This window comes from Abrus precatorius, unplaced genomic scaffold, assembly GCF_003935025.1.
Source record: "Abrus precatorius isolate BTA unplaced genomic scaffold, Abrus_2018 Scaffold7, whole genome shotgun sequence".
Lineage (NCBI taxonomy): Eukaryota > Viridiplantae > Streptophyta > Magnoliopsida > Fabales > Fabaceae > Abrus > Abrus precatorius.
The window spans coordinates 6,493,850-6,505,597 of record NW_020874417.1 but is presented as its reverse complement, the minus strand read 5'-3'; the positions used below and the strand labels follow the sequence as shown (position 1 = coordinate 6,505,597).

The following is an 11,748-nucleotide window of genomic DNA, read 5'->3' as shown; positions in this document are numbered from 1 at the left end:
TTTAGGAAAGAAAGATTAATTTAGCTTGAAAAATTAGGTGTTTAGAGACTTAAATTAGAAATCTATACAAAATTATTGTTGTAATGTTTATTGTGATCATTATTGGTTTCACAGTGTTGAGCTTAGTATGTTTAAGTTTAAGAAAATAGTGATTGTAAGACTTTGGGGGTGTTGGAAATGTTAAATGTTACATTAAACCAATGTAATCAACAATATGTAAGAAATTAAGCAATTTTGATGATTTTTTTGTGCAATTTTTTTCTCATTTTATTTCATAGTGTTAAACTCATTTAGCTATGCATGCAGGCTGAATTTGTTGTAAATTATTATGAAAACAACAACAAAAAATATATGAGAATAGCAACAAAAGCTTAACATAAACAACAAAAAAGCTTAATTATGGTTGCATTATATAAGTAATAATATTTTGAGATTGGAATGTTGAAAAAATGTAGTGCTCTATATGTGAATGATATTGGAAATGAGAATGAAGTTATAATTTGCGATTTGATTTGACATTAGAGGCTCAATTTAAGTTTTAAGATTAAAATAAAATTAAAAATATAATAAAAAGGAAAAGAAAAACTGTAAGAAAGAAGAATATTGGAGAAGAGAAAAGAAGATAAATATTGGTAATAAATGTCATAAATAAATAATATGGTTCAAGGATCAAATCAAACCATATTAGTACAATTTTAAAGATTAAATTGAGATTTTACAGTTTTATAGATAAAATTAATACAACTGAATAATTTTATAAATCATATTAATACTTAACCAAATTATTAAGTTTATTCATAGATTAATTTAAAAATAATAATTTAAGTGTTGTTGATATTATTTATCGGTTATAATTAAAAAATTATTTTATTAATCTACGATAATATTAAATATAATTATTTTGTTGAAATAAAATTCAAATTTTAGTTAATAAACACTTAAAAGTTTTGTCATTAATTTAAAACGTCTGATTTCATAAAAAAGAAGGCCCCTATACCTTTGTGGGTAAACCCTTGCGTTTCTCCACAGGCAACACGTTGCAATCCGCACTCCCCTAAAGTAGAGTCCAGCAAAACACTTAGGGGTTACAGCAAGCGGAAGCCTAGCTAGCTCGCACCGTCATATCTCTATGTTCCACTCCCTACTGTTCTTCTTATAAATGCCCCATTGCCTTTTACGCCCCACTCTCTACATTCCCTTCATACACCCGCCCGCTCCCAAACTTTCCCCCGCCAACCTTCGGATCTCCCCCACCATCATGTCCTACCGCCCCAACTATCAAGGCGCAGGCCGCAGGGGCGCCTCCTCCTCCGGTCGCGGCGGAGCACGCCGTGGAGGCGGCGGAGGCCGTGGCGGCGGGCGCGGCGAACAAAGATGGTGGGACCCTGTTTGGCGCGCTGAGCGCCTTAGACAACAACAAGCCGAGGTACTAAATTCAAATTCAATTTTAATTTCAATTTTGTCAATGTACTAACCTTTATTGTTGTTGTTGTTGTGTGTTTGATAATGCATAGTGCAAGTTGAATTGTGCTTTCATTAATGATTTTGTGATTTGCAGAAGGAGATGCTTGATGAGAATGCGTGGTGGGGAAAGATAGAGAACATGAAAAGAGGAGGGGAGCAGGAGATGATCATTAAGCGTCACTTTAGTGTTGCAGATCAGAAAACCCTAGCTGATATGGCTTACCAGCATGGACTATACTTGTATGTTCATTACATACTTTGAACTGCATCATCATTTAGCTAGAAAGTTAATTGTGACTGTACTTTCAAATGCGCGATGTTTTTCTTGTGTGCGTTCTTGGTTTAGAGGGAGAAATGAAGAGTTATAGTGATTGTTTGTTTTGCGGTTAGATTCATCAGAATTGCTTTTTAATGAGTAAATGAATGGATAAAATAAAAAGTGCACAATTTACGAAGTTCAGTGTATGGCTAGTAAGATCCTACAAAATTCTTAATATCTATCCACGCCGGACATGTAAAATAGCATAAATAAGAAAAAAAAGACTTAATCATAAATTCATAATTCTTAATTTATGAGGTCATACATAATTCATAAAACAAGTAACAACTTAAATTAACATGCACAAACAGCCACAACCGTAGACAAAATTGAGAGAGAGAGAGCAGAGCGAAGAGCAGCAGCAGTGTTGCACAGTAGCAGGACGAAGCAAGTAGTAGGTTGCAGAATGAAGCTTAGCAGTTTGCAGATATCTGCCTTGCAGGTTACAGGCTGCAGGTTGCAGGTCAAAGCTCATGCGGAGACCAAAAGAGGCGATGTTGGGCATCATACTCTATGGGAATGAGTGGGCGAGTAGTGGGTAAGAGAACCAAGGCAGTAAGTAGCAGAGATGAGACCTTTGTTTGTGTTTAGGGTTCTGATTTGGTCTCATTCGATTTTAGGCTTTAGGTGCTTGTTTAACAAAGCGGGTTGCCAAACTAGGTCACAGGTTTTACGGTTTAAAATAAAAATTCAGGCAGGATAGGATTGAACGTTTCTGCCAATTTATGATCTTTGCATGCGGTTCAGCATGGCCAAAGCATGTGAAGATTGTAGAATTGTGCGATTCTATGAGCCAGCACACGATTTTAATTACCATGCCTCTATCAATCAGGCCCATAATCATTGATTATGAAGATATTCATGTGCCAGTTGTTATTTTCTCACCTTAGAGGGAAAAGGCTTTTGTTGTTGGTTATAATTCCTCATTTTCCATATGGAATAGACTTCAGTGTGAGCCAAATTTACTTGTCCTAATATACTTGACACACTTGAAACAACAGTAAATTACAATAACTAGGCTTTGTACAAAATAAATCAATAATCAATATGAATCATAGATTTTTAGTTTAACAAATTGTTGATTTTTTGGATACATTTTCAGCTTTAGCAACTCAGCAACACATATATTTCAAATAAAGGTTCTGTTTGTGGAATTATATTGGTTAGAAAGGAGGTTGGTGAAATGGCCTAGCATGGAGATTGGGAATGGTAATGGTAGGCTAAAATGCATGTAAAAATGGCCTTGCTGGGATTTGCAGCTGGGATCAAGCAGTCCACAAAGGGACTTGGTGCCACACTGCCACTAGCTCTTGGATAAATATGTTATATTTAAATACAAACAATTGGCTTGATTTCTCCTCCCAAACTGTGGCATGGACTGTTTTTTTTTTGTTGTTGTTGTAATATGCACTAAGTACTAACCAAATGGTACAGCAATCAATGTTTGGTTTGGATTTGTTTAAGTTCTTTACTTAGTCTGGTTGATTCTTTGACTACCCTAATGTGCATACTGTATTTATACTAGCAGTCATATGAAGTTATCTAGAAGTAAGGGCTATTGGCTAGCCAACTATATCATGTAACATAAATTTCTGAATCCATGACTGTAATTGAACTTGTCAAAATAATCATATTTGTCATAGAATGTGATACTGAGCATAGATTGACTCTACTTGTGAACATCTTGAGCTTAATCATAATTTTTTGCCTAATATCTTATTAACCTGATTTGTACTTGGGCAAAGAAAGCCATGCTTATAATAAGGGGAAGACTCTTGTTGTTAGCAAAGTTCCATTGCCTGATTATCGTGCAGATCTTGATGACCGCCATGGATCAACACAGAAGGAGGTGGAGTATACCTACCCCATTTCAATGTCTGATTATCAATTGCCTGTTGTAAATTCTAGATATGTGCTAACTGTGTTCAGTTTTCTGCAGATTAGAATGTCCACAGACATTGAGAGGAGAGTAGGAAATCTTTTGAATAGCTCACAATCAATGGGGGCAGCTCCTACAAGTTTTCCTTCTGTATCAACTGACCCTGGACATAAACAATCAGTGTCCACTATAAAACCTACTTCTTCACGACAGACTGATTCTTCAAAGGAAAAACTTAGTGTTGCACTCAAGGAAAGGCAGGAACGTGTACAGGTACCTAAGCATTTGGCAGTAATTTACCATAATCTAATATCATTTGTTTGTATCAATTGTGACAATTACTTGGTCACTTGATGCTGTATTTTGAACTAATATCAGGATTGGATATTATTATGTGCAGGCTAGTGATAGTTTGAAGGAAATGAAATTATTTAGGGAGAAGCTTCCTGCATTTAAAATGAAGTCTGAGTTTCTAAAAGCTGTTCAAGAAAATCAGGTGGGCAGATATTCTATCTATCATGACAAAGATGTCTTTTTTAGCATAGTTTATTGACTTGATTCATAATAGGTAATAATATCTGTACATCTTAATGGAAATAAGAAAAAGGAAAAACATTTTCACTAGATCTACAAGTGGAATTAATTGTCTATATGATCCATGGTCTGTTTGCACTTCTTTGATTACCTTGCCTGTAATTGTTGCTGAATTATCATCAGTTCAAGTCATTATAATAATTATACTTGTGGTTCTACAACAGAGTAAGATTTGGCTCATGTTTGCACAGGTATTAGTAGTTTCAGGAGAGACAGGTTGTGGCAAAACAACACAACTGCCACAATTCATTCTTGAAGAAGAAATATCTTGTTTACGTGGAGCTGATTGCAACATAATTTGTACTCAGCCTCGTCGTGTATCTGCAATTTCTGTTGCAGCACGAATATGTGCTGAAAGAGGTGAGAGTCTTGGCGAAACAGTTGGATACCAAATTCGTCTTGAATCAAAACGTTCTGCAGAAACACGCCTTCTCTTCTGCACCACTGGTGTGTTACTTCGGCAGTTGGTCAGTCTCCAGTTTTTAAGATACCAGTTCTTGTCCAAATTTTTTAAGTTCAGCTCTTTCTTCAATTGCCACTAATTGATGATTGTCTGAGGTTTCAATGTGCCCTCTGCTATGTTTCCTGCATTTTTGTGGGTGGGGGTTGCTGAAGAGGAGGTTGCATGCCACTTACTGATAGTAAATATAAAACCATTCATGAACATTCAACAGCATAAACTTTGGAGAGTATTGATATAGTACCTCTATTACCAAATCGTCAGGAATTTATTTTGTGTCCCTATTATTCCAATTAAAAGGAAATTGAATTTCAGCACAAGGTTAGTTTGTGCATTGTGAACACTTGTCCCAAGTGCTCTTTTGTGAGCAGTAGTGTTAGATATACAACCAATCATGAGTCTTCATTTAGTAGCTGATTGACACTTTCTGCCTACAGATTGAGGTAGTGGTGCTTGTATATAACATAAAATTATAATAGTTAGTTAATTACAAGATTTCTCTACCTCAATTGTAGTCTTTAATTTGAAAGAGGAAAAATATAAAGTTAATAATTTTGCAGCCGCATATTGGATTGGATTACACACGACGAATAATTTTGCAGCCGCAAATTGGATTTTCATAACTTCATATATTCTTCCTAGCAACCGGTGGCCTTGACTTCTTTATTCTGGCTTTGTCGTTAAATAGGTACAAGACCCAGAGTTGACTGGTGTTAGTCATTTGGTGGTGGATGAAATTCACGAAAGAGGCATGAATGAAGACTTCTTAATTATAATTTTACGTGACCTTCTTCCCAGACGTCCAGATTTACGTCTCATTCTGATGAGTGCCACTATTAATGCTGATTTGTTCTCAAAGTACTTTGCAAATGCCCCAACAATACACATACCAGTATGCATTATTTTTAGATTTCATGTTATTTATATTTTTAGATTTCAATGGAAATAAGGTATTCCTTTTTAATTTTATTTGGACATATATGCCAGGGATTTACTTTCCCTGTGGCAGAGCACTTCCTAGAAGATGTGTTGGAGAAAACTCGATATAACATCAAGTCAGAGTTTGACAATTTTGAGGGGAATTCAAGGAGAAGAAGGAAACAGCAGGATTCAAAGAAGGATCCTTTGATTGAAATGTTTGAGGCATGTATATTTGATCCATCAATCCAGTCAAGTGAAATCTTGTATTCTTTAGTGATTTGTTGAATTCTAAACAACCCCCCCCCCCCCCCCCGCGTCTCTGCTCTTCTTTTTCCAGTGTTACGTATTCAGTTTGTGGTAGTTGCAGAATCAATATGGTGTTGGGGTAAAAAAAATTTTCCCTTTTCTAGAAGGTTGTTTTTGGAAGACCATGAAATGAAAGTAGTTTCTAGTTGTTGTGGAAAGTCAGTTAGCAATTTCCCAAGAGATTCTCTTTCGCCTGTTAATGTTATTGAGGGATAGAATTTGAAGACAGACAAGACAGTTTGCTTCAATTATTGGATGTTAGTTGGGTCATATGCTGATTTGGGGCATACTTGTCTGAGGAATAGCTTGTTGACATTTAGATGCACTCTTTCTTTGTTATGCATCTCTCTCTCTCTCTCTCTTCTAATAAAACTTTTATCAAAATGGAAAAACCAAAACTTAATAATATTTCACAAATTCAGTGGTCAAATCTTTTTAGCAAATAAAACATTTGAGTCTTTTCTTGTTATTAGTGATGTGTTCAATATCTTGTTTATTAAATGTTTTTACATATTTGCTGTCTGCAACTGTTACTAATGGGCTCATCCCTTGCCATTGTCTCTGTTTTGTACATATGCTCACACTTCTCTTTGCTCTTACAGGATGTTGATTTAGATGCTCATTACAAAAATTACAGCTTGGGTGTTAGAAAATCTATTGAAGCTTGGTCAGGTTCACAGATTGATTTGGGTTTGGTATGCATATGCACCTTTTTTTTTAATATTTTGCTGGGCTATTATCTTTTTATATTTCTCTATTAGCGTAAGAAGCTTAGAGAGAAGTTATGTGGTCAAGATGCATTGAAAGTTTGAATATTTTTGCTGCAGCAAAAATAAAAGTCTGCACAAAAGTATTTGGGAGAAATTGTGCTGTATACTCAAAAGTTCATCTTATTTATACAATGAGTGCATAAGTGTAGGACTTATCGGAGGACTAACTACAGAGATAATTAACAGCTATTAACTACAGTTTCATGCAACCCTAATATTCTATCATGTGCTAAATATGCTAATGAATCTAGATTAGTATTCTAACAATCTTCTACTTGACTTTCCTCCTTGTCAATGAATTGTGCATGACTGCATTCTGTTTCTCTGTCACAACTGTTACTTTGTTTCTTACCATTTTCCTTACATGAGTGGTTCTATGCTTTTATTAAAATTTATTGAATTTGTTGAATCAACTGGCACAATTGCTTTCATGATTCATGTTCCTTGTGCTGATTCAAATCCTTTTTTCATGCCTGTTTCAATTTAATTACTGTGATGTTTCAGGTTGAGGCAACAATTGAATATATATGTTGGAATGAAGGTGGTGGAGCAATTCTTGTATTTCTAACGGGCTGGGATGAAATTTCTAAGCTACTTGACAAACTTAAAGGAAATAACTTACTTGGAGACTCTAGCAAGTTTTTAATCCTTCCTTTACATGGCTCAATGCCTACCATCAACCAATGTGAAATATTTGACCGTCCTCCCCATAACAAAAGGCAAGGATATTCTCTTGCTAATTTCATCATATAGACAGATTTCTATTTTGGAAATATGCTTGAAAAAGTTGAGTAGAAAGCTGAGAAGCTGTAATGTATATATAAACGGGAGAATGACTGGGCCAGAAATCAAAACCAGCATGTTGGACATTGACTGGGGAACTGGTGAATGGAAACCAGATAGTCTTGCTTGATTTTTTTTTCAGAAAGTTTTCCTGTATAAATTGTACCTGCTAACTTACGAACATTGTTTAGATAGTTAGCATCCAATAGAATTTATTTTATTCATAAAAAATCTAAGGTGGGCACAAATGTGATGGTCTGAGCTTAACCTGTCTTTGAAGTATAATATTCAGAAAAAGGCTGCAATGTTTTCACTATATTTAATATTATATACATCTAATGTTGAATATTATTGAGCATCAGTGTCGATTTGTCAAATTTAAACAGCTGATGTATGAAATCATGAACATGTTACTTGCTAAAGGAAAATTGTTTCAATGGGGAAAAAGTTGTCATAAGGCATGACTGTTCAATTTATTTGAAATAACTATGGACGTTAGCTAGTTATTGAATAGCCATATATTTTGGATGGCACTTTGGATAGTATTTGTTCTTGATTTGTTCTTGAAGTTCTAATATTGTTTGCCTATCTATCATGATCACATGCTTATGATGTTTAGCCCCTCCAAAGTTCAAATGGTTGAGTGGAATTTAGTCTTATACTCTAAAAAGAATTTTTAAAATCTTCCTTTTTGTGTGTCATTTGATGGATATAATGTGAAGAATTGCTACCCTGCATAGTAAAACTCTTGAAAAGCCCAACTTCTTATCATGGTCTTTTTTCTACTTTTATGTGGCATTTTACTGTATTGAGTCTATTGACCATGTTAATTGACTTGTTGTAATGTACATCAGATGCTTGGTGAAGATGTGGGTATTTTGCTCTCATACATATATATTTGATTCTCTCATCATTTTAGCATCTAGGTTTTGATTGTTTGTTATTTTGCTGTTGTAGAAAAATTGTGCTAGCAACAAATATTGCTGAGAGTAGTATCACCATAGATGACGTTGTGTATGTCATAGACTGTGGCAAAGCAAAGGAGACCAGCTATGATGCTCTAAATAAGCTTGCGTGCCTGGTACCATCATGGATTTCAAAGGCTTCAGCTCATCAGGTATTGGAAGTTAACATAAATTTTTACAACATACAGGGTTGTCTTTGCTGAATCCCTTAATTGCTAAATGTTGTGTTTGACCAAAGCTAATCCTCCCCCCCCCTCCATTTCCAAAAACAAAAGACAGAGAAACACTGAAACTGAGTAACGTACAATGTTTTACATTTACTAATGAGTAGACTTTTTCAGAGACGTGGTCGTGCTGGTAGAGTGCAACCTGGAGTTTGTTTTAGGTTGTATCCAAAATTGATCCACGATGAAATGCCCCAGTATCAGTTAGCAGAAATCCTCCGAACACCTTTGCAAGAATTGTGCCTCCATATTAAAAGTTTGCAGCTTGGAACTGTCGGATCATTTTTAGAAAAGGCACTTCAGCCACCAGATCCTTTAGCTGTTAAGAATGCTATTGAACTTCTCAAAACAATTGGGGCATTAGATGATAAGGAGGAGCTTACTCCACTGGGTATATTGTGCTGGATATGCTTGTCTTCATAAGCTGTTGAGTCTAGGCTTTGGATGTTATCTGAGCTAGTTTTATCTTTACAGGTCAACATCTTTGTAGCATACCTTTGGACCCAAATATCGGGAAGATGCTTCTCATGGGCTCTATCTTTCAGTGCCTCAATCCTGCCTTAACTATTGCTGCTGCTCTTGCTTACCGCAATCCATTTGTCTTGCCTATAAATAGAAAAGAGGAAGCTGATGCTGCAAAACAATCTTTTGCCGGTGATTCTTGCAGGTTGGTCACTGATAGTGTTCAAGAAAATACCCCTTTCTTGTGTTCATTCAAATTTTACTGCGTTGGCCATGCCTGTGCTTTCTTAATTATAAATATATTTTTGATTCAGTGATCACATAGCCCTTCTCAACGCATTTGAAGGATGGAAGGAGGCAAAACGTAGTGGGAATGAAAAGCATTTTTGTTGGGATAATTTCCTATCCCCAGTAACCTTGCGGTTGATTGATGATATGAGAATTCAGTTTCTCAATTTATTATCTGACATGGGATTTGTTGACAAGTCCAGGGGTGCTAATGTAAGCCCGTAGTCCCAACTGGTTTTTCTTTCCAACTGAAATATTTTTCCCCAACTTTCTCCCAATTTAGTTTCCCTCTCTTCTGAAAGTAAACAAGTATACTGAATATCTAAATTCTGAACAAGGACTAGGAGAGTGGTGACCAATCATAATGTATGTCATTGCAGGCTTACAACCAGTACAGTCATGATTTGGAGATGGTTTGTGCAATTCTTTGTGCTGGGCTCTACCCTAATGTTGTGCAGTGCAAAAGAAGAGGAAAACGGACAGCATTCTACACTAAAGAAGTAGGGAAGGTTGACATCCATCCTGCTTCTGTTAATGCTGGGGTTCATCTCTTCCCTCTGCCATACATGGTATATAGTGAAAAGGTGAAAACAACCAGCATCTATATTAGAGACTCTACAAACATTTCAGATTATGCCTTACTTCTATTTGGTGGTAATCTCATCCCTAACAAAAGTGGCGAGGGCATTGAAATGCTAGGTGGTTATCTTCATTTCTCTGCTTCAAGGAGTGTTATTGAGTTGATAAGGGTAATCTCCCTCTATCCTTTCCCACCAAATGTCCAATGCTTTGTCTTTATAAATTTGATTTGCGCGCCCCCCCCCAATGTGAACATAACAATCTCATGGTAATGGGACATGCAGAAATTGCGTGGGGAGCTTGACAAACTTCTAAATAGAAAAATTGAAGAACCAGGATTGGACATTTCTGCTGAAGGAAAGGGAGTGGTTGCTGCTGCTGTTGAGTTGCTGCAGAGTCAAATCGTTAGATAATTTCTTTTTACGGGACTGACAGCATGTTGTTGAGTCCTGCCATTCGTTAGCCATCATAATTAGCATAAGTTTTGGCGATTTTGGTAGCAGTTTTTATTGATCGCTAGCAATATTATTTATCTAGAATGTATATGTGCAATAATTGTGTTTTCTTTGGCTAGGAAGGAGATACTAATGGAAAAAAGCCATGGGTCGAATTTCACAATAGATTCTTCTCATAAAGGAAACTGGGTAGCCTTAGGCAACATATAGCAATAATTCTTTCTTTGGTGGATTACATACATTATTTAGGCTATCTGTAGCAATGTTTGACGTAGTTGTCATTTCTTACCACAAATTGTTTACTTCATACAATTCATAAACCTCAATACTACTATCAAGCAGCCAAATTTCCTTAATGCAGCAAGCCATTCAAGAAGAGATCACAACATTGGAAGCCAGTCAGACTTGGTCAATCATTTCTCTTCTACTTGAAAAACATGCAATTAGTTGTAGATTGATCTATAAAGTCTGAACAAAACCATCAATAAACATTAAAAACTTCCCTAGTTGCTAAAAAATACACTTAACAAATAGGCATCGATTTTCAGGACACTTTCTCACTTATTTGCAGAACTAACAACAATTCAAGTCCTTCTATCATTAGTGGCAACTACAGGTCAAAACTTCTTCAATTTGACATAAAAAATACTTTCCTTAATGGAGAGTTATTCGAGTAAGTGTAAATGGGACATCCTTCGAGATACAACTGCGGAGGAGAATTTAATATGCAAATGGTTTGATAAATCTAAGGTTGTTTTTGGACGAGATAATTTAAAAATTTTATTATTTGCATAGAATAATTACATTACTTACATTCTTAAAAAAATAAAATTATATTATATTTGATAAAAATAATAATAAAAATATGAAATTTAAATTATTAAATTAATCATAACTAAATAAAAATATGAATGAAACTTATAATAATAACAAAAATACAATTTCAAATTCTTATTTTTTTTTATGATTTATATAATTTTATTTTAGTCAATTTAAAATTTTCATTAAAATTCTTAAAATTTTGAATTATTTAAAATTCAACATCTAAATAAAAAATTTTATAAAATAAATTATATACTTAAAATATTTCATCTGAACACAATATAAGAGGAATAACTCTCTATTCACTACTTAGGTTACATAAATGACATTATAATAAGTTATTGGATTATATTAGGATATGAGATATATTTTAATAATGCAAATTCACTTACTATAAGTAAGTGATTTATTGGATATAAATCCTTTAGCAAAAATTGGATGTTCAGTTTTATTTTTG

General features: G+C 34.9%; 1 protein-coding gene across 7 annotated transcripts; it reads left to right on the top strand.

Annotated features, from left to right (window-relative positions):
* The first annotated feature begins 1,025 nt into the window (after positions 1–1,025).
* Positions 1,026–10,839, top strand: LOC113871055 (DExH-box ATP-dependent RNA helicase DExH1). Of its 7 annotated transcripts, XM_027507760.1 has the most exons (16): positions 1,026–1,426; positions 1,559–1,704; positions 3,533–3,632; positions 3,723–3,935; positions 4,063–4,158; positions 4,448–4,723; positions 5,405–5,608; positions 5,704–5,859; positions 6,546–6,638; positions 7,218–7,432; positions 8,454–8,613; positions 8,803–9,076; positions 9,160–9,352; positions 9,462–9,648; positions 9,816–10,184; positions 10,299–10,839. In XM_027507760.1, the coding sequence occupies exons 1-16, from the start codon at positions 1,160–1,162 to the stop codon at positions 10,425–10,427; spliced, it is 3,078 nt and encodes a 1,025-aa protein (XP_027363561.1). In that variant the 5' UTR covers positions 1,026–1,159; the 3' UTR covers positions 10,428–10,839. The 7 variants fall into 7 exon arrangements, with proteins under 7 accessions (XP_027363561.1, XP_027363562.1, XP_027363563.1 ...); XM_027507761.1 differs by having other exon boundaries at positions 1,194–1,328; positions 1,625–1,704; positions 9,816–10,758; XM_027507762.1 differs by lacking the exon at positions 1,026–1,426 and having other exon boundaries at positions 1,565–1,704; positions 3,728–3,935; positions 10,299–10,783.
* The last annotated feature ends 909 nt before the right edge of the window (positions 10,840–11,748 follow it).